Source organism: Vipera berus (assembly GCF_964194415.1).
Source record: "Vipera berus genome assembly, chromosome: 1".
NCBI lineage: Eukaryota > Metazoa > Chordata > Lepidosauria > Squamata > Viperidae > Vipera > Vipera berus.
Window position 1 is genome coordinate 265114625 of NC_138202.1, and position 25354 is coordinate 265139978.

At 39.4% G+C, this 25354-nt stretch overlaps 1 protein-coding gene across 5 annotated transcripts in view; it reads right to left on the reverse strand.

The window, feature by feature from the left end:
* The window catches only part of EPB41L2 (erythrocyte membrane protein band 4.1 like 2), a 100036-nt gene that overhangs the window by 56981 nt on the left and 17701 nt on the right, over positions 1 to 25354 (reverse strand). For all 5 annotated transcript variants that reach the window (XM_081312871.1, XM_081312872.1, XM_081312873.1 and 2 more), the window contains exons 2-3: positions 9376 to 9815; positions 3222 to 3422 (exon numbers count right to left, since the gene is read on the reverse strand). In XM_081312871.1, the coding sequence (XP_081168997.1) occupies positions 3222 to 3422; positions 9376 to 9801 (627 nt within the window). In that variant the 5' untranslated portion in view covers positions 9802 to 9815. The remainder of the gene's footprint in view (positions 1 to 3221; positions 3423 to 9375; positions 9816 to 25354) is intronic.

Below are 25354 nucleotides of genomic sequence, written 5' to 3' on the forward strand. Positions count from 1 at the left end.
GTCTTGCTCTTTTTCTGTTGAGGTTTTTGTTGTTGGTAATTGTCCTGAATGGAGAGATCCAGCAATGGCTTCTTGAGAAGAGAATATACCATCAGCTGTTTCCAGGCTGGAGAAATTACACCCTACCTCAAAGACGATAACATTGCATGGAATTATCCCTTGGTCATCTCCCAAGCCACCTTGTTAACTCAGGAGGGCCCAAAATTTAACAATCATTATGATTGAGCTAGCAGATTAAAGAACCTCAATGTTACAGAATTGAACTCAGTCCAGATAACTTTACAAATTTGTGCCATGGGCAACTCAACTTATGGCTTGGACTGCCCAGTCAAATTCTAACTCCAAGTTACTTTATCTGGCAAATAGCATTAATACTCTTCTCTGTGGTCCTGTAGATGGTTGTGTGGCAGAGAAATTTGCTGATTTAACATGTACAACAATTATAGTATTAGAAGTTGGACTAGAAGATCTCTAAGGTCCCTCCCAGCTCTATTCTGATTGATTTAAATCAAAGAGTTCTATATGGGCATGGGAATGTTCCTAACAGAAAGAATATGACTTGACTGAGGATTAGTGAAGCAGATTTCATCAGTATAGCAGAAAAGAGATTTTTTTTTACAACTTAGGCTCAGGCAATTCATACTAGTAGGCGGGCCAAAAAAAGCAAATGTTCTGTATCTATGTACAGGGTAGGAAAGGCAGAAGGAACTAAGTACAGATTAACAATCTTTTAGATAAAACACTGTCTAAAGTGATGGAAAAAGATCTAAAGTAATCCTTCTATCCAGACCCAACTGCCTCTTTATGATCAGTAGATCATGAAGTGTTGAAGAGCCAGTGACATCCCGGCACTACTGAATCATGGGTCAATTCAATATCTAAGTCTTTCCCAAAACCCTCCAGAACAGCCAAAGGAAGAAACCTTCCTAGTCTTAAGAGGTAAGATTTTCAGAAAGGGTCTTATAGTAGGAAGCCCACCCTTGGGGTCCCTGATGACATTACTGGCGAGGGGGGGAGGCACATAACCCATGACAAATAATTCCTTCTTAATATTAACAGATGAGCAAATTTCCCTCTTTCTCTGCACACAGCTTTCCTTTGAGAATCTAAACTTATCCTATTCTCAGCTCTTATCAGCAAAGTGAGTACAAATTTTGTTTTGAATTAACAAAACAGTGTGGTAGTGAACAGATATGCCACAAAATGGAAGCACTTAAGTTTCTAAATAAATAAATTGATGCATCATGTATTTCAATCAATGATTAAAACAAATAATACAAAAATACCTTTTCCCACTTCATTCAACTGTACGTAGAATACCAGATAAACACCACAGTGTAGTATTCCTGTTGATTACTAGATCCTCAGTAATTTTCTGACGATTTAGGGATCAAAGAGCCATGGTGGCGCAGTGGTTAGAATGTATTACTGTAGGCTAATTCACTGCTCACTCCAGGAGTCTGATTCTGACCAGCTCAAGGCTGACTTCCATCTTTCCGAGGTCAGTAAAATGAGGATCCAGATTGTTGGAGGCAATATGCTGACTCTGTAAACCACTTGGAGAGGGCTATAAAGCACTGTAAAGTGGTATATAAGACTAAGTGCTATTACTATCAAGGAAAGCTTCCTTGATATCTGATATGGATTATTAAATTAATATAATCTTGTCTTCCTGACTGAAGATGTCCCAAACTACAGCTGCTGCAAGTTTAAACAACCCACAGTAAATGGTCCGCAAGGTTTAGAATCTAGACTTATAGAACTGACACTAATCTCTATGAATAGTTTAAAAAAATCTGCCCTCTTCTATAACAATTGTTCACATACCCAATGCCATCAGGAATTGTGGTCCATGTATGTTTCTGCAATTCTAACATGCAAGGAAAAGAAAAATATATTGCTGTGAAATAGTCTTTGGTAAGGCTTCCTTGTGAATTTCAGAAGGCTGGTAAAAATGTTCCTCTATAGAAAATAGAGAACTATTATACTATGTAAAAATGTACTGCTGAAATGAAATTCATTATAAACCTTTATTCTGATTTTAAATAAAATAATAAATTCAGGTATATAGTTTTAAAAAGCTGTTTTATACATTACATATGAGCATCTTCTGCAAAAACGCATGTCAAACTCATATGAAAGAACTGATTATTAATCAGTTGTACAATATAGTAACCATTTGAATTTCAAAGGTAATTGCTAATCTTCTCCAAAAGTATATAGTTTAACATTTAAAACAGGTTCAGTGCCAAAGAAATTGAAGATAGCTAGTGTAATACCAGTTTTTAAAGAGAGATAGCAAGATCTGAAAAGGGAATTATAGCCCTGCCACTTTAACATCTGCTTTATGCCACTTGACAGAAGTGATAATCAAAGACAAAATAAATAGCTTCATAGAAGATCAAGCTTTGTTGAAGAAAAAACAGCATAAACAAGTCCTAATTTGCCAACCTTTCAGAGATTTCTAAGAGTAACAATAGGACCAGGACAGAGGTAACCCTGCTGTTACTATATATTTGGATTTTCAAAACGTCTTTAACCAAGTTCTTCATCAGTGGTTCTGAAACTTAGTGGTCATAGGATAAGAAAAAATGTTTATGGATTGCTAATTGGATAAAAATACAAAAGAGTAACTAAATGGGTAACGTTTTAATAGAAGGACATAAGAAGTTTCTTGGAGCCAGTACTTTTTAAGATGTTGGCTTATGAATAAATGATAAAGGGCATTTATCATGGGTTAAACGATACTGACTTCTGGATAATATTAAGCAGCCTGGAGTCGTAAGAACCAAGTGACTGAAGAAAGTCCAAAAGGATTTTTTTTTTAATTTGGTAAATGTTTACCAAATGACAAATACAGTTTAAGTAGACAAAGCGATGCACCCTAGGGTAAAAACCCTAAATTCATACATGAAAACTGAACTGATTGTAGGTAACCAGAAAAAAATGCTTTTGGGGTCATAGTGAATGGCTAAATTAATATTGTTGACAACTATTAAAAAGAAAAATTCCATGCTATGGATCATTAAGAAAAACACAGAAAATTAAAACTGAAATTATTTTAGATAAATATACTGTGTACTTATATTTTATATAAATTGACTTTGCATTGGGATGCTGTATATTATCAACATAACACAATACATGTTTTAGTCCTCATTTCTATAAAAGTATTGCACTTACTTCCTCTTAAAGAAAAAAAATAAAGCTCACTAGCTTACCTCAAGGTCACAACTGTATTCCGTGCCATCCAAAAGCACAACTTTAGCCTGTACTATTCTGATCTTCTTAGCAGTTTTCTGAAGCACTCTTTCTACTTTGACTTCATTTGTTTGAACCTCTTTTGTCTCTCTTTTCGGATCTTCAGTGTCTTGCTTGTTGTCAGTAACTTCAGAAACAATTTCTTTGTCTTCTTTATCGGACTGTGCAAGGAAATGTATATTACCATACAGTAATATTATAGTTTCAGAATTGTAAATGTAATCAAATGCAGTTTGATTTAATCAAATGCAAGTGCAGTATATATTTCAAATTACAATAGCAGATAATCATTATGTAAGTTTAGAATAGAATCAGGACAAATATTCCAAAACTCTATTGCATGAAAGGAGAGGAGACCAGCCACAAAGAACCTAAAGATATCATGACAAAATGATGCCTCGACTTCTTTCTAGAGCTCAGTTAGGTCTAGATATGAAGTGCAAATGTGTCTCATCAGTGCACATACAATCCAGATTGAGAGCTGTGAAACAGCTTCCACTGAAAACAGGGCTACTGTGGCTTGAGAGAAGCACATGCGTTTCCATGTTCATGTACTGCCTAAAATCAATTTTTTATCCATCAGCCTCACTCTTTCTTTAACAATGATTTACAATCAACTTAGAAAAAAAACTCATAACAAAGAAACCATATCACACTATTTTTTAATCTATGCTATATACAATCTGTGGAGCTCCCCTCATCTGGGATTTGATCAAGGAGGAACATGCGGATCTGGCATGCATTACAGAAACCTGGTTGGGCTCGGAGGGAGGGGACCCTCTGACTGAGTTATGCCCTCCAGGTTTCTGTGTGCTACACCGCCCATGGGCTCAGGGTAGGGGCGGTGGGGTGGCGGTGGTTATACAGGAGACCCTATGTCCGCAGGAGACCACCGTTGTGCAGATAGGCAGGAGTGAGTCCCTCCTCCTGAGGTGCGGCCCTCGGGTTCAGTTGGGCCTGTTGCTAACATACCTGGCGCCCAGCTGTGTGGCAACGGCCCTGCCCGGGCTGCTCGACACCCTCTCAGGGTCGATGGTGGAGTTTCCCAGGCTTATGGTTCTGGGTGACTTCAACCTGCCTTCCCTGGGAGGGTCGTCAGAGTTAGCTCGGGAGTTCATGGCTTCCATGACGGCCATGGACCTGACCCAAGTAATTCAGGGCCCGACTCATGGGGGGGGTCACACTCTCGACCTGGTTTTCTTATCTGGACAGTGGTTGGATAATCTGGGAGGGGGTTTGCCAACTACTGTCCCCCTGTCATGGTCCGATCACTATCTCCTGTGGCTGGTCTTCCGCTATGCCACCCCGTCGCTGGGCTGTGGAGCCGACCAGGTGGTTCCGCCCCAGGCACCTAATGGACCCGGAACGGTTCCAGATGGCACTTGGGTCTTTACCTATCTCCCTCACTCACAGCCCGGCCGATGCCTTGGTGGATGCCTGGGAAAGGGCGGCCACCGAGGCACTCGACCGTGTTGTACCCTTGCAACCCCTGACCTGGCAAATATCCCGTTGGGCCCCATGGTTTTCTGTGGAGCTCCGGGAGATGAAGCATCGGAGACGGGGTCTAGAGAGTGGTTGGAGGTCCACCCAGTCTGAATCGGACTGATTGCGACTAAGAACCTTCACAAGGTCTTATCTCGCGGCGATGAGGACGGCAAAGTCTAATTACTTCGCTGCCCTCATCGCGTCCGCAGATAATCACCCGGCCACCCTGTTTAGGGTGACTCGCTCTCTCCTTAATCAGGAGATGAGGGAGGAGCCCTTACAGGGGCAGGCCAAGGAGTTTAGTCATCATCTGGCAGACAAAATCGCTCAGATCCGGGCCGGTTTGGCAGAGTCTGATGTGGAGGAATCAAGCGGTCTTGAGCATGTTATCTGGACTGAGTTCGATCCTGTGACCCCCAATGACGTGGACAGGATCATGAGGAGACTGAGCTCCACCACTTGTTTATTGGACCCGTGCCCCTCCTGGCTGGTTTATGCGGCCTGGGAGAAGACACGAGGCTGGTTCCAGGCAGTAATAACTGCTTCTTTGAGGGAGGGTGTATTCCCTGCTGCCTTGAAGGAGGCGGTGGTGAGGCCCCTTCTCAAGAAGCCTGTCCTGGACCCGGCGATTTTGAACAACTATCGTCCATTCTCCAACCTTCGCTTTTTGGCGAAGGTTGTTGAGAGTGGGGTGGCGCATCAGCTTCCTCTGTTCCTGGAGGAAACTGATTATCTTGACCCGTATCAATCGGGCTTCAGGCCCGGGTACAGCACGGAGATGGCATTGGTCGCGCTGGTGAATGATCTCTGGCGGGCTCGGGACAGGGGATGTTCCTCTGTGCTAGTCCTATTAGACCTCTCAGCGGCTTTTGATACCATCGACCATCGTATCCTACTGCGGCATCTCAGGGGCCTGGGAGTGGGAGGCACTGTTTTATAGTGGTTCTCCTCCTACCTCCTGGGCCGTTCGCAGTCGGTGTTGACGGGAGGGCAGAGGTCCGCCCCTCGTTTGTGGAGTCCCTCAGGGTTGGTCCTCTCTCCCCTCTTGTTCAACATCTATATGAAGCCGCTGGGCGAGCTCATTCATAGTTTCGGGGTAGGGTATCATCAGTATGCTGATGATACCCAACTTTTTCTTTCCACCCCGAACCAACCCAGTGATGCCCTCGACGTGAAGTCCCGTTGCCTGGAGGCGGTACGGGTTTGGATGGGGAGAAACAGGCTTCGTCTCAATCCTGCCAAGACTGAGTGGCTGTGCATACCGGCATCTCGGGTTAACCAGTTTGTTCCATCGTTAATGATGGGGGGGTGAGGTGTTACCCCCCGTTGATAGGGCTTGCAACTTGGGCGTCCTCCTGGATTCACGGCTCAGTTTTGAAGACCATATAGGAGCCGTGACCAGGGGGACTTTTGCCCAGGTTCGCCTGGTGCGCCAGTTGCAGCCCTATCTGGACCGAGATGCCCTACGCACAGTCACCCATGCGCTCGTGACCTCCCGGCTAGACTACTGCAATGGTCTCTACATGGGGCTGCCCTTGAGGACCACTCGGAGGCTTCAGCTGGTGCCGATACTCCCATGTAACACCTCTTCTCCACGAGCTGCATTGGCTTCCAGTTGCCCTCCGGGTGAGATTCAAGGTGCTGGTGATGACCTATAAAGCCCTAAATGGCTTGGGTCCAGATTATCTGAGGGAACACCTGCTGCCGACATTAACTCCCCATCATCCTGTGCGCTCCCACAGGGAGGGCCTTCTTAGGGTACCGCCGGTGAAGGATTGCCGGCAGGTGACTCCCAGAGAGAGGGCCTTCTCTGTGGGTGCGCCTGCCCTTTGGAACCAACTTCCTATGGAACTTAGGACTGCCCCCGACCTCCATTCATTTTGCCGGGACCTAAAAACTTGGCTCTTTGAGCTGTCTGGCCTAGACTGAGGGCTTTTTAATTGGGTTTTAAAGTTTTAACTTTTGGGCTTAAATTTAATTAATTGTTTTAAATTTATTTTAACTTTTATATTGTATGGTTTTAATTGCCCTGTAAACCGCCCTGAGTCCTATGGGAATAGGGCGGTATATAAGTCAAATAAATAAATAAATAAAATAATAATAATAATAATAATAATAATAATAATAATAATAATAATAATAATAATAATAATAAATATAACCTAGACATGGAACTGCAAGTCAACCGAGCAACTGTCTCTTTAGACTACCAATCTTAGAGAACAAATCTCTAGGACACTTAGTTAACCTGTTATTTTGAGACCTTGGCCTACCCAACGTTTGTTGGAATGCAAAAAGAAGCAAAGGAATTACAAGTGGAAGCACACACTTAAGTTTGTTCATTTGGAAATAATATCTAGTTACAAGTCTAGTTTCATTTCCTTCTTTAAGAATAAAAAACTATCTATCCAGTTAGCCTATTCTGCTTCAAGCAGCAAGCTACCTGCAGGCTTCTTAAGAGTCACAAATAGGGCACGAATGCAAAAGACTTTACAATAAAAGGAGCTACAAATGCTGCTACCTATCATAGATATTGCAGCATCTAAGCAAATTGCTTAACATCTATTTTCATATTTTTGAAAAAATAAATTATATAAATTAGGAAGACCTGAGCTGGGCAAAACTGGTGATGGATGGATGGAGGGGGAGGACCTGAGCAAAAAGTATTACAATGGAGAAAAAGCAAGGATGATGCAACCTGAATATGTTTTTCATTGTTGTAATTGGCTTGCAGATTAAAATGCACCAGGTTGTGGAAAACTGAATCATATTAATACATTACAATGAGAAAGAAACTGATTAGGGGGGTAACTACAACTCCAAATCCTTATTTTCCTGTTTTACAATGCTGATTATAGAAACCAGAACTAAGCAGATAAAAAGAGTTTTTGAAAATTGACATAAATATATTTGAAAAATTTAATAACATCATCAGGTTTGAAATAAAAAAATGTACCAAAGATACAAAGTGTTTTACTTACCTACCCAAATCCTGGAGAAAATTTATCTACATGGTCTCTAAGAGTGACACCAATTTGATGGCAAATACAGGTAGTTTTTGCTTAACTGCCACAACTGGAAAGAAGCAGTCATTAAGCAAAATGTCACGTGACTACTTCACTCAGTGGCCAAAATCTCAGCATATTCAGTTGCAGTTACAAAGCAATCTTGTGGGTTTTTAAGCAGGAACACTCTCAGATAAGAAGCGTGAAGTGCCTCTCATTTTTGGCGAATGGCTGAAAAAGGTCCATCCTGAAATCCAAGGAGGATTTTGACACATAACATCTGCAGCATGCGGCATTTACAGCCAGCTGCAGAAACAAGAGGGAGTCCTTTTGTCTCGATGTTGGCTGAAAAAGATCCGTCCTAAAGTCCAAGCAGGATTTTTGCACGCCTTGTACTGCAAACACTCCATGCCAAAATCCTTGGATTTCAGGCTAGACCTTTTTTCAGACAGCCTTCAGAAACCAATGGAGACCTGTCATCAACCTACCCAACAACCCACAACATTATACAGTATTACTTGTCTCTGTTTTTTATTTAAAGGTAAAGGTTTCCCCTGTCCGGTCGTGTCTGACTCTAGGGGGCAGTGCTCATCCCTGTTTCCTAGCCAAGGGAGCCAGTGTTGTCTGAAGACATTTCCGTAATGTGGCCCGCATGACTATATGCCAAGACAAACACACAGTATGATTCATTGTAAAATCAAAGTACAATCTAGAATGAATGGCGTGAATTCGAATGACGTGAATTCATATTAACAAAAGTAAATGTAACATACAGTCATCCAGAATGTATGGACACATGGACTAAAATTCACATTATAGTTTGAAACAAAACTTTTACAAAATGATGTGTTGTTGGTACTTGACCGTAGATAAGACTAGCGAAAATATATAAAGGGATTTCCAATAAGTGCTGGAAATGTAATCAAAATCCAGGTTCATTTTATCATATGTGGCGGTCTTGCAAACACATGAAAGCATACTGGATAAACAATGACAATGCAAAAAATATTTAAGATACAAATATTAATGAAACCTGAAGCTTTTCTTTTAGGTATAATGGACAAGCCAATTGAAAAACAATTTGGGATGCTATTCCTTCACATGGTGACAGATGTGAGGATTGTACTTGCCAAACACTAAAAAGAAAAAGAGATACCAACTGTTGAAGAATGGATTTTGAAATTCACTGAACTAGCAGAGATGAGAAATTAACTGCTTTGATTACAGTTAATGGACTAGACAGCTTTATAAGAGACTAGAAAGCACTTGTAGACTTTCCACACCCTAAATACAGTATAACAAATGGTTAACAGAGGGATTTGAAGATTACTGTAATGTTTAGCTCAACCTGTTGACTTTTTCCTGTATATATAGGTAGGTACCCAGCCAGGGTGGATCCTACATATTAAATTTAATTGATCACTTCTTTTTCTTTGTACACTATTTTTTTCTGTTTTATTCTTGTTAAGATTGAATATATGCTTTTGCTTTCTTTGTATTTTATTCTCTATGATAAAACAATAATATATAAAAAAGAAAAGATAACACATAACAGGAACCACAACAATGCTGAAGCCATTAAAGTGTGCTTCCTAAAGTTTTTTTTTTTCTTTCTAGGATGTACCTGTGACTCAACATGTTTTTCTTCTTTATCACCACCCACTTCAGCTTCTTGAAGGTTCTCAGAAATGTCCGATAATTTTCCTTTAGATCGAGCTTCTTCTTCTGAAAGATGGCATTCTCCTTCCTCCACTGCTGTTTCTTCTTCTGATGCTAGATGCTCTCTTTTCTTAGTTTCATCTTTGGGTTCTGATATGCTGTATGATTTTTGTTTCTTAAGCCAGGGGGGGATAAAACGAGAAATGCCCTTTCCACCTGAGCTTTTAGGGCTTTTTTGAGTAGCTATAGTTGGAAGGACAGGAGAACCTTCTTCTATTTGTTTCTGATCTTCTTGACTCTCTGGTGCATCCCCAGCATTTTCACTTACTGTGTTAGTCCTCAGCTTCTCTGATTCTTTTACTTCAGTATCTGAACCACCTTCAGTCGTCATAATCACTGGTTGCCCTAAAAATACAATATAATTTTTTGTTTAAAACATTTTAACAGATGACTTTTTGGTAATTCCAATCAATTATTTTAGGTCTCTAGATAAAGTACAGTATCAAAAACCCAATTCTGAGTTACTGAATCATTTTGCTAAAAATGCAAAAATATGCTGCAAAATACTAGCATGATGTATAGATTTAAGATTTTAAGATTTATTGAGATTTTTATACCGCCCTTCTCCCAAAGGGACTCAGGGCGGTTCACAGGGCATAAATATAAACAACAGTACAAACATTAAAAGATAATTAAATTAATGCCCAAGTTAAAACCAGAATAATAAAACAAACCTATAAAAACCCAAGTACCCCCATCAGGCCAGACCCGCTAGTTCGAATAAATGGGTCTTCAACCCGCGACGGAAGGATCGGAGGTCTGATGCCATCCGGAGCTCAACCGGCAGTTGGTTCCATAACGCCGGAGCACCCACAGAGAAGGCCCTCCCCCTGGGGGCCACCAGTCGACATTCCCTGACAGGAGGCACCCTGAGGAGGCCCTCTCTGTGGGCGCGCACAGGGCGGAGGGGAGTCGACGCCGGCAGCAGGTGGTCCTCGAGGTATCGCGGACCCATGCCATGTAGGGACTTAAAGATCATAACCAAAACCTTGAACCTTACCCGGAAGACAACTGGTAACCAATGCAGCTCACGGAGCAAAGGTGTAACATGGGAGTACCGGGAAACTCCCAAGACAACTCTCGCGGCCGCATTCTGTACCAGTTGGAGCCTCCGAGTAGTCTTCAAGGGAAGTCCCATGTAGAGAGCGTTACAGTAGTCTAGGCGAGAGGTCACGAGCGCATGAGTGACCGTACACAAGGCCTCCCGGTCCAGATAGGGCCGCAACTGGCGCACCAGGCGAACCTGGGCAAAAGCCCCCCTAGTCACGGCCACTATGTGATCCTCCAAAGTGAGTCGTGAATCTAGGAGGACTCCCAAGTTGCGAGCCCTATCCACAGGGGGTAAAAGCTCACCCCCCATAGAAAGAGGTGGAACATCCCAGGTGTCTCGGGAAGCCGGAATGTACAGCCACTCAGTCTTGTCAGGGTTGAGTTGAAGTCTGTTCCTCCCCATCCAGACCCGAACCGCCTCCAGGCAACGGGACATCACAGCGAGGGCATCACTGGGGTGGTTTGGGGTCGAAATAAAAAGTTGGGTATCATCAGCATATTGATGATACCCAACTCCAAAACCACGAATGATCTCACCCAGCGGTTTCATATAGATGTTGAACAGGAGAGGCGAGAGGACCGACCCCTGAGGAACTCCACAAGCGAGAGTCCTAGGGGTCGACCTCTGCCCCCCTGCCAACACCGACTGCGAGCGTCCCAGGAGATAGGAGGAGAACCACTGAAAAACCGTGCCTCCCACTCCCAATCCCCTGAGACGCTGCAGCAGGATACCATGGTCGATGGTATCGAAAGCCGCCGAGAGGTCTAATAGGACTAGGACAGAGGAATACCCCCTATCCCGAGCCCTCCAGAGATCATTCACCAGAGCGACCAATGCCGTCTCCGTGCTGTGCCCGGGCCTGAAACCCGATTGGTAAGGGTCCAGATAATCCGCTTCATCCAGGACCAGAGGGAGCTGATGCGCCACCACACTCTCAACAACCTTCGCAAGAAAGCGAAGGTTGGAGACTGGACGAAAGTTGTTCAATACAGCTGGGTCCAAGGCAGGCTTCTTGAGGAGAGGTCTCACCACCGCCTCCTTCAAGATGGTGGGGAAACAACCCTCACTCAAAGAAGCAGATATAACCGCCTGGAGCCAGCCTCGTGTCCTCTCCCTAGCTGCATAAACCAGCCAAGAAGGGCACGGGTCCAATAAACATGTGGTGGAACTCAGCTTCCCCATAATCCTGTCCACTTCATCAGGGGTCACAGAATCAAACTCCTCCCAGATAACATTGACAAGACCGCCCGTGTCCTGATCGTCAGACTCTGCCCAGCTGGAGTCCAAACCGGTCCGAATCCGAGCGATTTTATCCGACAGATGTTGACCAAACTCCTTGGCACGACCCTGCAAGGGATCCTCCCTCACCTCCTGATTAAGAAGGGAGCGAGTCACCCTAAACAAGGCGGCCGGGCGATTATCTGCGGACGCGATGAGGGTGGAGAAGTAATTACACCTCGCCTCCCTCATCGCAGCGAGATAAGACCTAATGTAGGTTCTTAACCGCAATCGGTCGGGTTCAGATCGGCTGGACCTCCAGCAGCTCTCTAGGCCCCGTTTCCGACGCTTCATCTCCCGGAGCTCCGCGGAGAACCATGGAGCTCGCTGGGATCTGCGCCGGGTCAGGGGCCGCAAGGGTACAACCCGGTCGAGTGCCTCAGTGGCTGCCCTTTCCCAGGCTTCCACTAAGGCATCCGCCGAGCTGTGAGCAATGGAGGCAGGTGGAGACCCCAGCGCCGCTTGGAATCTATCAGGATCCATTAGGCGTCTGGGGCGGTACCATCTAGTTGGCTCCGTACCTCCACGGCGGGGGGTGGCAAAATGGAAGACCATCCGCAGGAGGTGATGATCGGTCCATGACAGGGGCATAATAAATGGAAAGCCCCCACCAAGATCATCCAACCACCGTCCAGATAAGAAAATCAGGTCAAGGGTGTGGCCTCCCTCATGAGTTGGCTCAGAAATTACCTGCGTCAGGTCCATGGCCGTCATGGAAGCCATGAACTCCCGAGCAAGCTCAGATGAACCTCCCAGGGATGGTAGGTTGACGTCTCCCAAAACTATAAGTTTGGGGAACTCAACCACCAACCCTGAGAGGACATCGAGCAGCTCGGGCAGGGCTGCCGCTACGCGACTAGGCGAAATGTACACGAGCAGCAAGCCCAACTGCGCCCCAGAGCCAAATCTCATGAAGAGAGACTCACACCCGACTATCTGAGGAACGGTGGTCTCCCGCGGACATAAGGTCTCCCTAACGATCACCGCCACACCCCCACCCCTACCCTGAGCTCGAGGCTGGTGTAGCACCCGGAAGCCTGGTGGGCAAAGATCAACCAAAGGGACCCCACCCTCTGGGCCCAACCAAGTCTCCGTGATGCAAGCCAGGTCCGCATGCTCACCCTCAACTAAATCCCTAATAAGGGGAGCCTTGTTGACCACGGACCTGGCATTCAAGTACACCAGCCGGAGCTCAGGAGGCTGCACATCATCGCTCCCGGAACCTCGGGAAAGAAGCAGAGGGTCGGAGCGCCCCACCGCTTGCAAATAGCGGAGACGGCGCTCCCGGTAACGATATGGCCCCCTGTCTATCCACCTGCTGCCATTCCCCGTCGTGGGAATTGGTAATCCCACGACCCGCTCATGAGCCCCGGAGACGACGACATATAGGTAATGAAAATTGATAATAAAATACAAAAAGTAGCTGACCATGCATACACATGTATATTTCAAATTTTAAAAGATTAATGTCAAATCTGTGTCCTCAGATGCATCATTTTTTAGCCCCTACAATATAATTGGAAGCTGTTAACTATATGCATTTCCTCAAATACTATTTAAGTAACACATTTCATTCTTTCACCTGGATCATCATCATTACTAGGAAAAATGTTAACTGAACTCAGTGGGACTCATTTCCAAGTAGACATGTATAGAATTATACTAGCAGTGACGTCTAAAAGGCATTTACTGTGGGTTGTTTTCAGTTTGAATTTTATTGCGGTTAAAAGAAACATTTAATATACTGATTGAAAAATTGCAAGTTATAAAATTACACTTTGCATTTTTATATATCTTCTACGCTTGACGTATTGACGTATTGCTTGCAGTTATATTGTCTCTCAGTATTGTGGAAATATGAAGGAAGTTATTTCCTGAAGGATACCTATCGAGGAAGACAATATGAATTTTCCTGAAAATTGTAGAACATGTCATTTTCTCTCACACACTTCGTTTGTTATTTGTCAACTTCTGAAATGGAAGTTTATGACACATTCTCAAAATTTAAAATATTGGATCAACAAGGTTTTCAAACAAGTATTTGATTCAAGCAGTCAGCTAGATTTCAGTATCTATGACTTTCTTCAAATATTAAACTTAGTGTTTTTGAGTACATTGTAGGTGGCAGCCAAGAGTTAATAATATTCAAAATACTATTAAGTTCACATACTGCTAGCCTGACAGGATTCATTAGTGCAAAACTTTTTGACTCAGGTATAGTTTACAATACTATTTACCCAGGTCTTGCAATCTTACAATATATTCACACCCACATTATACTTTAAAAAACTGCCATAAGTAACTACTAGTATTTTATTGCAGTATATTGATTGCTACAAGGGGCATTTTCTAAAAATTGTTGAAAATCTAACAACCAGGTTAAATTGCTTTTACATAATTGCTGGCAACACTGTACAGCTCAACAGTTTGAGACAAAGATTTCTGATAAGACTGAAACAAATTCTAAAGCCAGGATTTCTTTTCCAACCAATTTTCTTTCCAAATCTTATTTTTACTAATTAACACTAAAGCATATATTCCCACAAAATACACTGATCTAACTTTGTAAATGGTAAGCAGGATACCTTATACTTCCTATTGGAAAGCATATACAGTTTTGGATGCTTTCTGCATAAAACAGAAGTATACTGCTCAAAAAAATAAAGGGAACACAAGATAAGACATCCTACTATTAAATACAGTACATTGTGTTGTTTAAGTGTTCCCTTTATTTTTTTTGAGCAGTATATTACTCAATGCCCCCAAACCTTCATATTTCAATAATAAATTTGACACAGGAACTTCAGAGGGAGATTGGCAAACTAAGAACTGTGGCAAAGTCCAAGGACAGATGAGTAAACCAGTTCCTTGAAACCATTTTAGCTAAGGACAAGATGGGAGATTGCTCACACGTGCTCCTCATGAGGAGGCTGCAGGACAGCACTTTTCCAGGAGATGATGGGATCGCCATTTTCTTTCAATCATAGCAGAGTTTTTTAAAGAACACTAAGTTTACTTTCTAGTCACTTTCAGAAAATGCCTGTTAACCATTTTAGAGCTATTACAGATCTTTGGAATAACAAGTTTGCCAAGTCTTCTTTAGGTATTTTCATCTCTGAACAAAAGAAAAATTAATTATAAGCTTAAATTTTAAGCAGAAGAAAAAATACAACTTGATGTCAATTAATATTGGAAATTACAAAATGACAAAAAATATTAATACATTAAAAATATTAAAAAGGATCTTGAAAAATGGAGCAAGAAATTAGTAATCACAATATCAACGTGGTTACTAATGGTGTCTACTTCTATGTACAGACTATGTCTAAAGGTCTTAATGAAGGAAGGATAGATGTGGAATAAAATAAGATGTAACAATACATTTCGCATTTCTTATAAATTCATTACATTTTAGTAAAAATGCTTGTGTATCACTATACCATTTTTTGCAGCTTTAAACTACAGAGTATATCATTTCAAAGTTAAAAGGTATGGTTTTGAACTACACTATTTGATTTATTCTAAGATGAATAACGTGATCTCTCATTATACTATACTCATATTAAAACTGTGTACATAAACTTAGACTATTGGTCAAAAACACACTTTTATTTTGCAACAAACTGGAAACAATTCATACTTTCCTATTACTGAAAATTCTATTTCAAAAGTTTTTTGACATATTTATTTAATTTCTACAGCAGAAGTTATATACAGTTTTAGGGAAATCAAACCAGTGTATTTAATCAGTGGTTTGCAAGTCTTAGACACTACGAATGATGCAGTTATAAAGACGAAAATCCAGTCTCTGTAATGAGTAAGAATAGTGCTACCCAACCCCCAACTTTGCTGGATAATTCAACCTTAATAGAAAATAGAAAATGTTTTCCATTCCTTTCATAAATATGTATGAGATAACCTTGTTTCCATTTATCTAATCTCAAAAGAAAACATGAAACAAAGCAATCAAAAACAATTAACCATGACATGTCTAGTTACCAGACAAATCTGCTGCTATTATTCAGTTACTGAAATGAACACAAATTTGGGCTGAGGAACTCAAAGCAAATAATTACGCAAATACTCTTAATCTCTTCTACAGTATACACAAACTCAAAAAAACTAGTTTCTAGTCTTTCGAGAAGCAACAATTCCCCCAGTCAAGGAATGCTGGCTGGCAGGGACCAGGAGACATGCCTTCTCTGCCATCGCCCTTCCCCTCTGGAACATTCCCTCTTGAGAACTGAAGATGACCCCAACCTGATGGCCTTTTGAAATCCAGTTGTAATTTGTAGCAGTCATATAATCAAAATATCCAAGTGACTGGATCTGTTTTTCTGACATTTTTCATGGTGGCTGTTCAGCAAATTGTTAAGTGAATCAGGTGGTTGTTAGGCAAACAGCATAGTTGTTAAGCAAAGCCATTCTTCTGAATGGGGTTTTTGCTGGAAAATGACAAAAATGTGGGCAAAAAAAAGTCACAAACTGTGGCTCTAAAGGTTAGCCAATCATGTGGTAAACATTTTACAATGCCCAGAACTGCTTTATATGCCATAAAGCACCCATTCTGAAACCATATAGTTGTAAAACAACTGGTCATAAGTTGAGGACTGCCTGTATAATAGTTTTAAACAAGTAGCAAAAAAAGACAGTAGTATAAAGATTATACATTATGCCAGCCTTGAAGGTAATCCAGTAATTGCATACTGATAATCCTTGATTTATGACTATTCCTTCAAAGGCTGTTTCAGTAGCAGCGGTGCTGAATGAAGGGATTTACAACTGATCTCCAAAATTGCAGCCACTGCAATACATGATCAAGATTTGTGCCTTTGGCAACCTGCCCACGTTAATGACCACAGAGACCACAGGCCTCAATTCCTCCACCTATCTTCCCTCTATCTGTGTCGTTTTAGCCGTCCTGCCCCCAGCACTCCTTGGTAGGGCTGCGGCTGAAGTAGAGTCAGCTAGCTGCCACTGTCCCAGGCCTATACTTCTGAGAAGTACTGCTTCAAGCCTCATAGCACAGCCAGGACAAGAGCACAGCACAAAACCCCATTTCCCCCTGCCACCCAGTACTCCACAGCTCTGCCATGCCCTGTACCTAGAGGTCAGGGTGGCACAAAAATGGTATAGGGCAGAGCACATCTATAGAATTGTCCATGATTGTTCTTCCGTCCCCTGGTGTGATGAATTTCTTTCTGCTTTGAATGCCCAAGGCTTCGGGTTTAATTAAGCACTACTGGGAAAGAATCCAGTTTGAAACTATGGGAAGCAACTCTGTCTATATACCAATACTGATACAGAATGAATGGGTATGACCTAACTGGATATAAAACAGCACTCTAAAACAGCGCCCCCAACCTTTTGGGAACCAGGGACCAATTCCATGGAGAGAGATTTTTCCATGGACTGGAGGGGCCGTGGTTTCGTGTGCTGCCTGAATCCTGCAGATGGGGCTTTGTTTGCTTACGCGGCCCGATTTCTGGCATGCTGCAAACCAGTGCTGGTCCACGGATGTGATGATGCAAAGTTATTCAACAAATGAAAAAGATACGGCTGCAAAAATTTCTTAACATTCTGAGACTGTTTTATTCTACTTCTCTATGCAACATAGTCAAAAGAAGCAAGCAAACAACGGATTATCACAGTCTACACAGGAATCCCCTAACTCTGGAATAATTTTTGTGGACAACAATAATGAAGGAATTATAGTATCATAAAATGATTCAAGTAAAAAACGTATTTCCAAGATAAAATATCTTTTAAAAATGGCAATAATGTGGAATGGAACATTTTTTAAAAAAAAGTTAATGGACTTCATTTTTCTGAAGAAAAAACAGTACTTTCTTAAAAGTAATGAATTATGTTAATTTTAAAGACAATGAAACAAGTCACTTTCACCTTTAGGTGCTTTGAATGTGATTATTCATACATAGAAATCTAGTATCTACTGTATACATTTATCTCTACTATATAAAATAGAGATAAACAAACAATGCATGTTATTAATGTCTAATTGGCATAGAATGCATGTTATTAATATCTAACTGGCATAGAAAAAAGTTAGTTTAATACTCTTCAAAAAAGCTACACCACTAATAAACAAATAAACTGCAATTCATCTTTTCTTCTTACTCCATACCAATTCCTAAACAAATATACAAAATGATTATTTTATTTTGGGTAAAATTGACAATTATAATTTAGAAACACAAAAACTGCTGAAGAAAACTTCCTACATCAGAAAACTCAAATAAGAAGTGCCAATCCTTCAAATACACTATTAACTTAGGTAAAATGAGGACCCAGATTGTTGGGGGCAATAAGCTGACTTTGTAATAATGCCGCTGGGGGGGGGGGGCAAAAGTCCTAATAAGCAGGTATATACATAGAATGAAGGCTATTGCTAAGCACATTGTGCTTTAGATTGTAAGCCACCCTGAGTCTTCGGAGAAGGGCGGGATATAAATGGGATTAAAAAAAAAACACTAAATATACCATTAACTAAATATACACTACTCAGATTTTAAGAATACAAAATCTAATATTATACTGTCAGCTAGGCTTTTTGGTAGGTACAATTGGTTTGAAATGTTTTGATTATTCAAAAGCAAGAGAAACACGTGTTTAACATGTTCTGTGCTATTTTCCTACTTAAAAAATTAATTCAGCCATTGATTTGGTAGATACAATTCACAGAAGAGGAATAGATACAATAATCATTATTTCCAGAGTAAAGGGAAAGCCTATGTGCAAAGCAAGAACAGATGCAAGAAAAATATGTATATGAGCCGGAGTTGTATATGCTATGCACACAAATAAACATATGCAATGCAACTGTGTGAGCAAACCCCAAGTGTCCCTAGTTACCTCTGAATGTAAGTCAACAAACAGAAATAGTGTTTGAGAGAAAAACTAAAAACATCAGTGAACTGAATGAACTTGAGGTCAGAAAGAAGTGGGAAATGACTCATCAAACCCATTTGATCTGGTATGTTCCTCATGCCAGATTCCACAGCTATTTTCATGAGGCAACATTAAATTTCTTTGTAGTTCAGATTTGTCATGACAAACAAATGAAGTTTCTCAGTCAATAAAGAGAATGAGTACACAATGCTATTGCCTTTGCTAGAAAATTTTTATTTGCTGAAGTTGGATAATCCGAGGTGTTAATTACAAATCTTATAGAATGATTTATGAATTTGAGTGGTTTCTGGAGAAAGGGATAAATTGGAAAGCAAATAGAATTTCAGTATGACAAAGGCAGAGGGCCAAAAAATGATTCAGATGAAATCTATTAAAATTTTTGAATATTTAAGAATTGCTAATATATTTTTATAACGACAAATAAACTAGACACAGATTTTCAACCATTTAAAAGAAATCACAAACCAGAGTTGTAGCAAAATAAGAGAATATAAAGACTAAACTGAAATTCTTGCCTAATTTCTAAAGCACTGCCATTTAATCTACATTACAGGTAGTCCTCGACCTACAACAGTTCATTTAGTGACCGCTTAGAATTACAACACTGAAAAAGTGACTCATGATCTTTTATTGCACTTACGACTGTTGCTGCATCCACATGGTCATGTGATCAAAATTCAGATGCTTGGCAACTGGCTCATATTTATGACAGTTGCAGTGTGCCGGGGTCATGTGATCCCCTTTTGTGAACTTCTGATGAGCAAAGTCAATCAGAAAGCCACATTCACTTAACAACCATGTTACTAATTTAACAACTGCAGTGATTCACTTAACAACTGTGGCAAGAAAAGTTGTAAAATGAGGCAAAACTCACTTAGCAACATAAATTTTGGGCTCACTTGTGGTCATAAGTCGAGGACTACCTATATTCATTTAGATTGAGATCCCTGGTCTTGCTTCCTTTTACATGACTAAATTGACTTAAGCCAAATGCATAACTTAGTAGCATATTGCAATCCTGTCTTATGTAAGCTTTGTATCTCCTGAAAGGTACTATACACAAGAGATGTTTTGCATATAGTTTTTAAATTAGAAATGCAGCTTTATGGAACCCAGTACTGTTGTTTAACTATTACTAGAATAGCAATATACTATAGACTTTCACATATACATTTTCTTGTCACCAACCAATATGAGATGCAGCCATGAGCAGCCATGCTTTTCTGGTGTTATTGATTTGGTCCATAAACATTAAGCAGCTCTCTTTCAGTAAATGATTATCATAGAGATCAAATCTAGCCAGACGGTGATATTAAAAATTCTCTTGTGCTTTGGTTTCTAAATCTGTGCTAGTTTAATGAACTGTGCTAGGTAGGAAGACTACTGCCTTCTCTATAGCTTTCTCCTATAGAAACAGAAGTTTATCATACATATTTTAATCCTATTTGAATGACAATTGCATTAAATCTAGCCAGCTCATTGAAATGATTTCAGGAATTTTACAAAAGTAAGGTATCAGTTCACCCACCGACTGTCACATAGAACAAAACACACGTTCTGTGTTTACAGGATAAATGCATCTAAAGCAATTTCTCAAACACAACAGGAGAAAATAATAGAAAAATTAAACATTTTAAAAATATATCTTGTAATAAGTATAAAACAAAGATGCATCTGATTATTACATCCATTTTATTGCAGCTTACACAATGATGTGCTAAACCTGTTGTCATAAGCTTCTTTACCAGCTAGACATTCTGAATAAAAACATTACTGTAAAAAGGTAGTGGAATCAGCATGTTGGATACAGTACAAAGGAGGCAGGACAACTGGGAAAAATGTGTTTAAATGTACTTTCGTATTATCCAGGATATTTCATTAAAAAGAAAAGATATTAAATATAAGATTTAGTTATGTTATTTATGTCTTCAAGCTAAATTTGCTACCTGAATGGGTAATAAAATAATTAAGTTAACAAAAGTTAACAGTTTTAGACTTAACTATAAACTGTCAAGTAAGATACCTTTTGAGTCAGAGAATAAAATCTAGATAGCCAACAAAGGTTAATGTTGATGGCTAGGAAAACTAATAATTTCACGAGTCATCTAAAAGGCAGTAAACAGACTGATTAAAATCTCAAACATATTATCAAAATATCTAGGGATCCTAATATTTGAGATTTTGTTACACAAAGCATTTGGTAAGCAGAATTTCTACTAAATTAGATCCTTCCCATGCCAAAAAGAAAAAGGTAATGACTATGTATATTATTCATAAATGTACACACCATCTCACAGGAATGAGAAACTTTTAGTTTTATAAATGGTATTATCCTGTAAATGGTATTTAGCCAAACCCTAATTGTCTGCGGCACAATCAGCATTCAGAGCAGTGTTTCTCAACCTTGGCAATTTGAAGAAGTGTGGATTTCAATCCCCAGAATTTTCAAGTTCACACACCTTCAAGTTGTAGAGGTTGAGAAAAATTGGGTTAGAGATACTAAGAATTGAAACTGCAACATTGGGAGGGCCACGGATTTCCCACCATCAGTAAATACTAATTCCTAGAATACCAAAAACTAAATATGGTGCAGCTCTATGATGTTGTTCTATCTCTCTGCATGTGTTTAAATGTATACGCTCTCCCTTCTACATAAGCCAAAGCTCCTGTATCTTCTAAAGCATAACTTTTAAAGATTTTAACGTTCCTCAAATTTAGTTCAAATTTGCAATCTGTTTCCTTCTCTTGCTCTAGCTCCCATGACAGCTAGCCAGCATGGCTGTTGGCCAGCACAGCTGCAAAGCAAAAGGCTGAAAGAATGTAAGGTCAAACTCAGAGGAGGCTGTGGTGATAAATTAAAATTCTGACCAAAAGGGTCAATAACAATCTGTTATGTTTAACACGAGATAGGACTAGAAAGGTACTTCATAGTTTGATTTGGAGCGACTTTTACATATTCTCTACAACCTACACATCACTTTATATTCAGGTACAAACAAGGAGAGTAAAGAAAGGTCACCATGTGAAAAATGCAAATCTCATAACGTTACTGTGTTAAAACTGAACTCATGTGTGTAATAATACCAGAACCCTCATTAAGATCATCATTTTTATAGACTACCTTTCTTTAACCATTGTTAAATGGATCCCAATGGCTGGGTTATGCATTGAGCAAAGACACATACAATGGTTTACAAATCACAATAACTGGAGTCATACTATACATTAAGCCCAAACCAAGCAAATCCGATTACTGCTTAATTTGAACCATGAACCGCAGTGTTTTTTTTCCAAAGATAAGCAGCAACAATCCCAACCTGCAAAAATATATCCCTCTTAAACCACATAAACACCTAGAAGTACTCATTTTCTTCTTTTCATTTCAACAAAACTATATGAATCTTGCTTCCATACATTTGCCTCTAGCTCATATTTGTTCTTGCTGATGTTTCATTTTTTAACTAGTTCATCAGTTAACTACTAGTCACATGCCAAAAGTCATAAGTTTTGCTAAAAAGCTCTTATCTTATACCATGCCAAAATTTCAGACAATTTTGGTCCAAGTGTATTAACATTACCTCTTAAAAGAGAATGATTTTCATTTGGAGTCAATTCTCTATGGAGTAGTCTTCTCTTATAACAAGGTTGGTGCTTTATATTAATTTTTAATAATATATTCTTTTAGTAAAGATATTTTTAAAATATTTTTATAATGATTGTTTTATGTATTTGTGATTTTATCTGATTGTTGTATACTTTTATATAGTCACTATTGCAGTCACCCTAATAGGGTAGCTATTAGTGAGATGGGTGGCTATAGTATGATAAATGAATAAAGATTTGCCCCATTTCTTTTAACATTCTACAAGCTACTCAAGATGGAGTTTTTCTGAAGAGGATGTGGTGGGTAGCCTGTTGCATCCATTTTTATTTTGGAGGATTGTAATTGTGTATGTTTTAAAAGATCCCCATGTATGGAATACATTTTAATACTTCCACAGTAAAAATATAAAATAAAAAATAAAAACTACTCTGAATTAGTTGTTTTTTGTCTTTTGTTTATTTTTACTTTGGAAGTATTAAAGTTCATACCATACATGGGGATGTTTTATTGTGTCTCATAAACTGCCATGACAGATGCTATTTTATTGAAAATTGATTTCTATGCTAGAGACAAAGCCTTAAAAACACAAAGTAGTTGAATAAAATGTTGATTTTTATCTAATTGTTCAGGATGCATTTTATTTTCTTACTCCAATCAGATGCAAGCAATTGTGCTGGGTTACATCTCTCATTCATGCCAGTATGGTTGATAATATTGGCTGACTTATGAAGCTGTAAGCCACTGCAGCCTTTTCTATTAAACATGCAATGATTATAGTATAGGCATAATGACATCAACATTATATTGGACATGAAAATTTATATTAAAACATAGATCTTATAAAATTAAGAACATGTCCACATCAGGTCAGCCTGTCTTGAAAAGATTACACCATTGCCTCTGAGAAAAATTAAAATCCAGAGCTGTTCAATAAAATGATGAATTGCTGGATTTAGATTAAACTATTTGTTTCAAACTAGTATTTATTCTTTGAAATATATTCTTCCAAAATTAAAGGCACCCAATTTAATCTTTATTTTTAATCTAAAATTTTCTCCAACTTTCCTCAATATATTTTCTTTCTACATAGTTTCCATATATATTGGAATGTATTGTTAACACAACAATAAGGAATTCCAAATGAATTCTCGTTTTTATATATTTTGAAATAGGCAGTTCAACCCAGCTTTGAAATCAAAAGTATTGTCCTCTATTTTCAATTGAATTAAACAACAAACTATGAAATAACATAGTTAAATTATGTTTTGTCCAAAAACAGCAAAGATCAATAGATGGTTTCTAATTCTAATCCAGACCATTTGAAGATTCATAATTAAAATGGCAATTTCTGTTTCAGACAAAATTATCAATTAGTTGAAAGTAAAATGGAATGTTTCTAATCACATTCTGAAGGCTGTGAAAGAAAAGAGAAATAGTGCAATCTAGGATCCAAACCTAGCAACAATATATGAAAAATGTCAAGAAGCCTTACAGACTATTACATTTATACCCTGACTTAAATAGGCATACATAATAGGCATACGAAAATATATTTTCTTTTGTAATTATTAAAACAATTTTATCATTATTTTTTTAATCCTTCCTACCATCAAAAATGAATTTTTCATTTAATATCAGCATACCCAGCTATTTTCAAAGTGCAAACACTCAATTACAGTACATCTCATGAATATGAAAAATTCACTACAATGCTTGTCTTACAATCATCATGTAGCCTGCCCATTAAGCATAAAGTGGGTTACTCACATAACCAATCCAATTTTATTACTTTGTGGTGGTCATTAAGAAAATCTGCGGTTATAAAGCAAATCCATTTTTTGCTATGGGGCATTTTTGCCAAAACCAAAAGTAAATACCAGTTTTCAGAAAAAAAATTATTGTAAATTGTGGTCATGTGACCACAGGACATTACAAAAAGCTGTAAATCAGGGCCAATTGACAATTGTCCAAAATGTGATTACATGACCATGGGGAGGGTCTCTGGCTGTTGGAAGATTAGAACCAGGTCATAAGCACCTTTTGGAAGGGCTGTCATAACTTTGAACAATCACTAAGTGACAAATTGTAAGTCAATGACTATCTATCTACATGAATACAGGCTGATACATTTCATATATAATATCTTTTGACATTTGTTTGATATCTAAAATGGTGGTGGATATGCCTAAAGATTAAAAAACTGCTGCAATTTAGTATTTGCAGAAATAGATAACATTATAAGTTAGGAAATCAAAATAAACCCAGAATTACTTTGTTGAAAATCTGGAAGACAATAAGAAAAAAATGTAAAGAGTTGTGGTTTATATACTGATTACAAGAACATTTATATAACACAGAATAGGAAGCAGGGAATTTTATTCTTAGATTAATGGTATAAGCTGCTTTACTATATTGCAATGGCAGAAAAAAATCAACCCATCTGTTACATTTTCAAATAATCTAAAGGACACTTTTTGAAATATGGGAAGATATTTTTTCTCAGACAAAAACTATGAGAAAAATTTCCTGTTTGTTATACTCAGATATAGAAATATATCTATTATACTCAAGATATGGAAATATATCTAAGAGGTTCTGGTTGATAGGTAATATTTATAATTATATAGCATTGCTACTGTACCAACCTCTCTGCTGTGTGGTAGTCTCTTCGTTTGAGTTTCTCAACTGCATATCAGGGTTGGCTTATACTCAACAGGCTTATACTCCTGGAAGATTTCAACCTGCCTTCCCTGAGAGTAGAACCCAAAGTGGCTAAGGTGTTCATGCCCACCACGGCAGCTATAGGCCTACCCCATGTCATTCAGTGCCCTTATGACAGCAAGCTCAGCCATCTGCTCATTAGATCCATGTTCAAGGAGGGTTCTCTCTCCACAAGAAGCTATCGCTGGGCTCCACTACACCAACTGGTGTCCAACCTTCTTTTTAAGGAAGGTTGTGAAAGTGGTGGTTGATGAATCCTGGATTATATGGACTCTTTCCAGTCCAGGCTCAGACATGGGA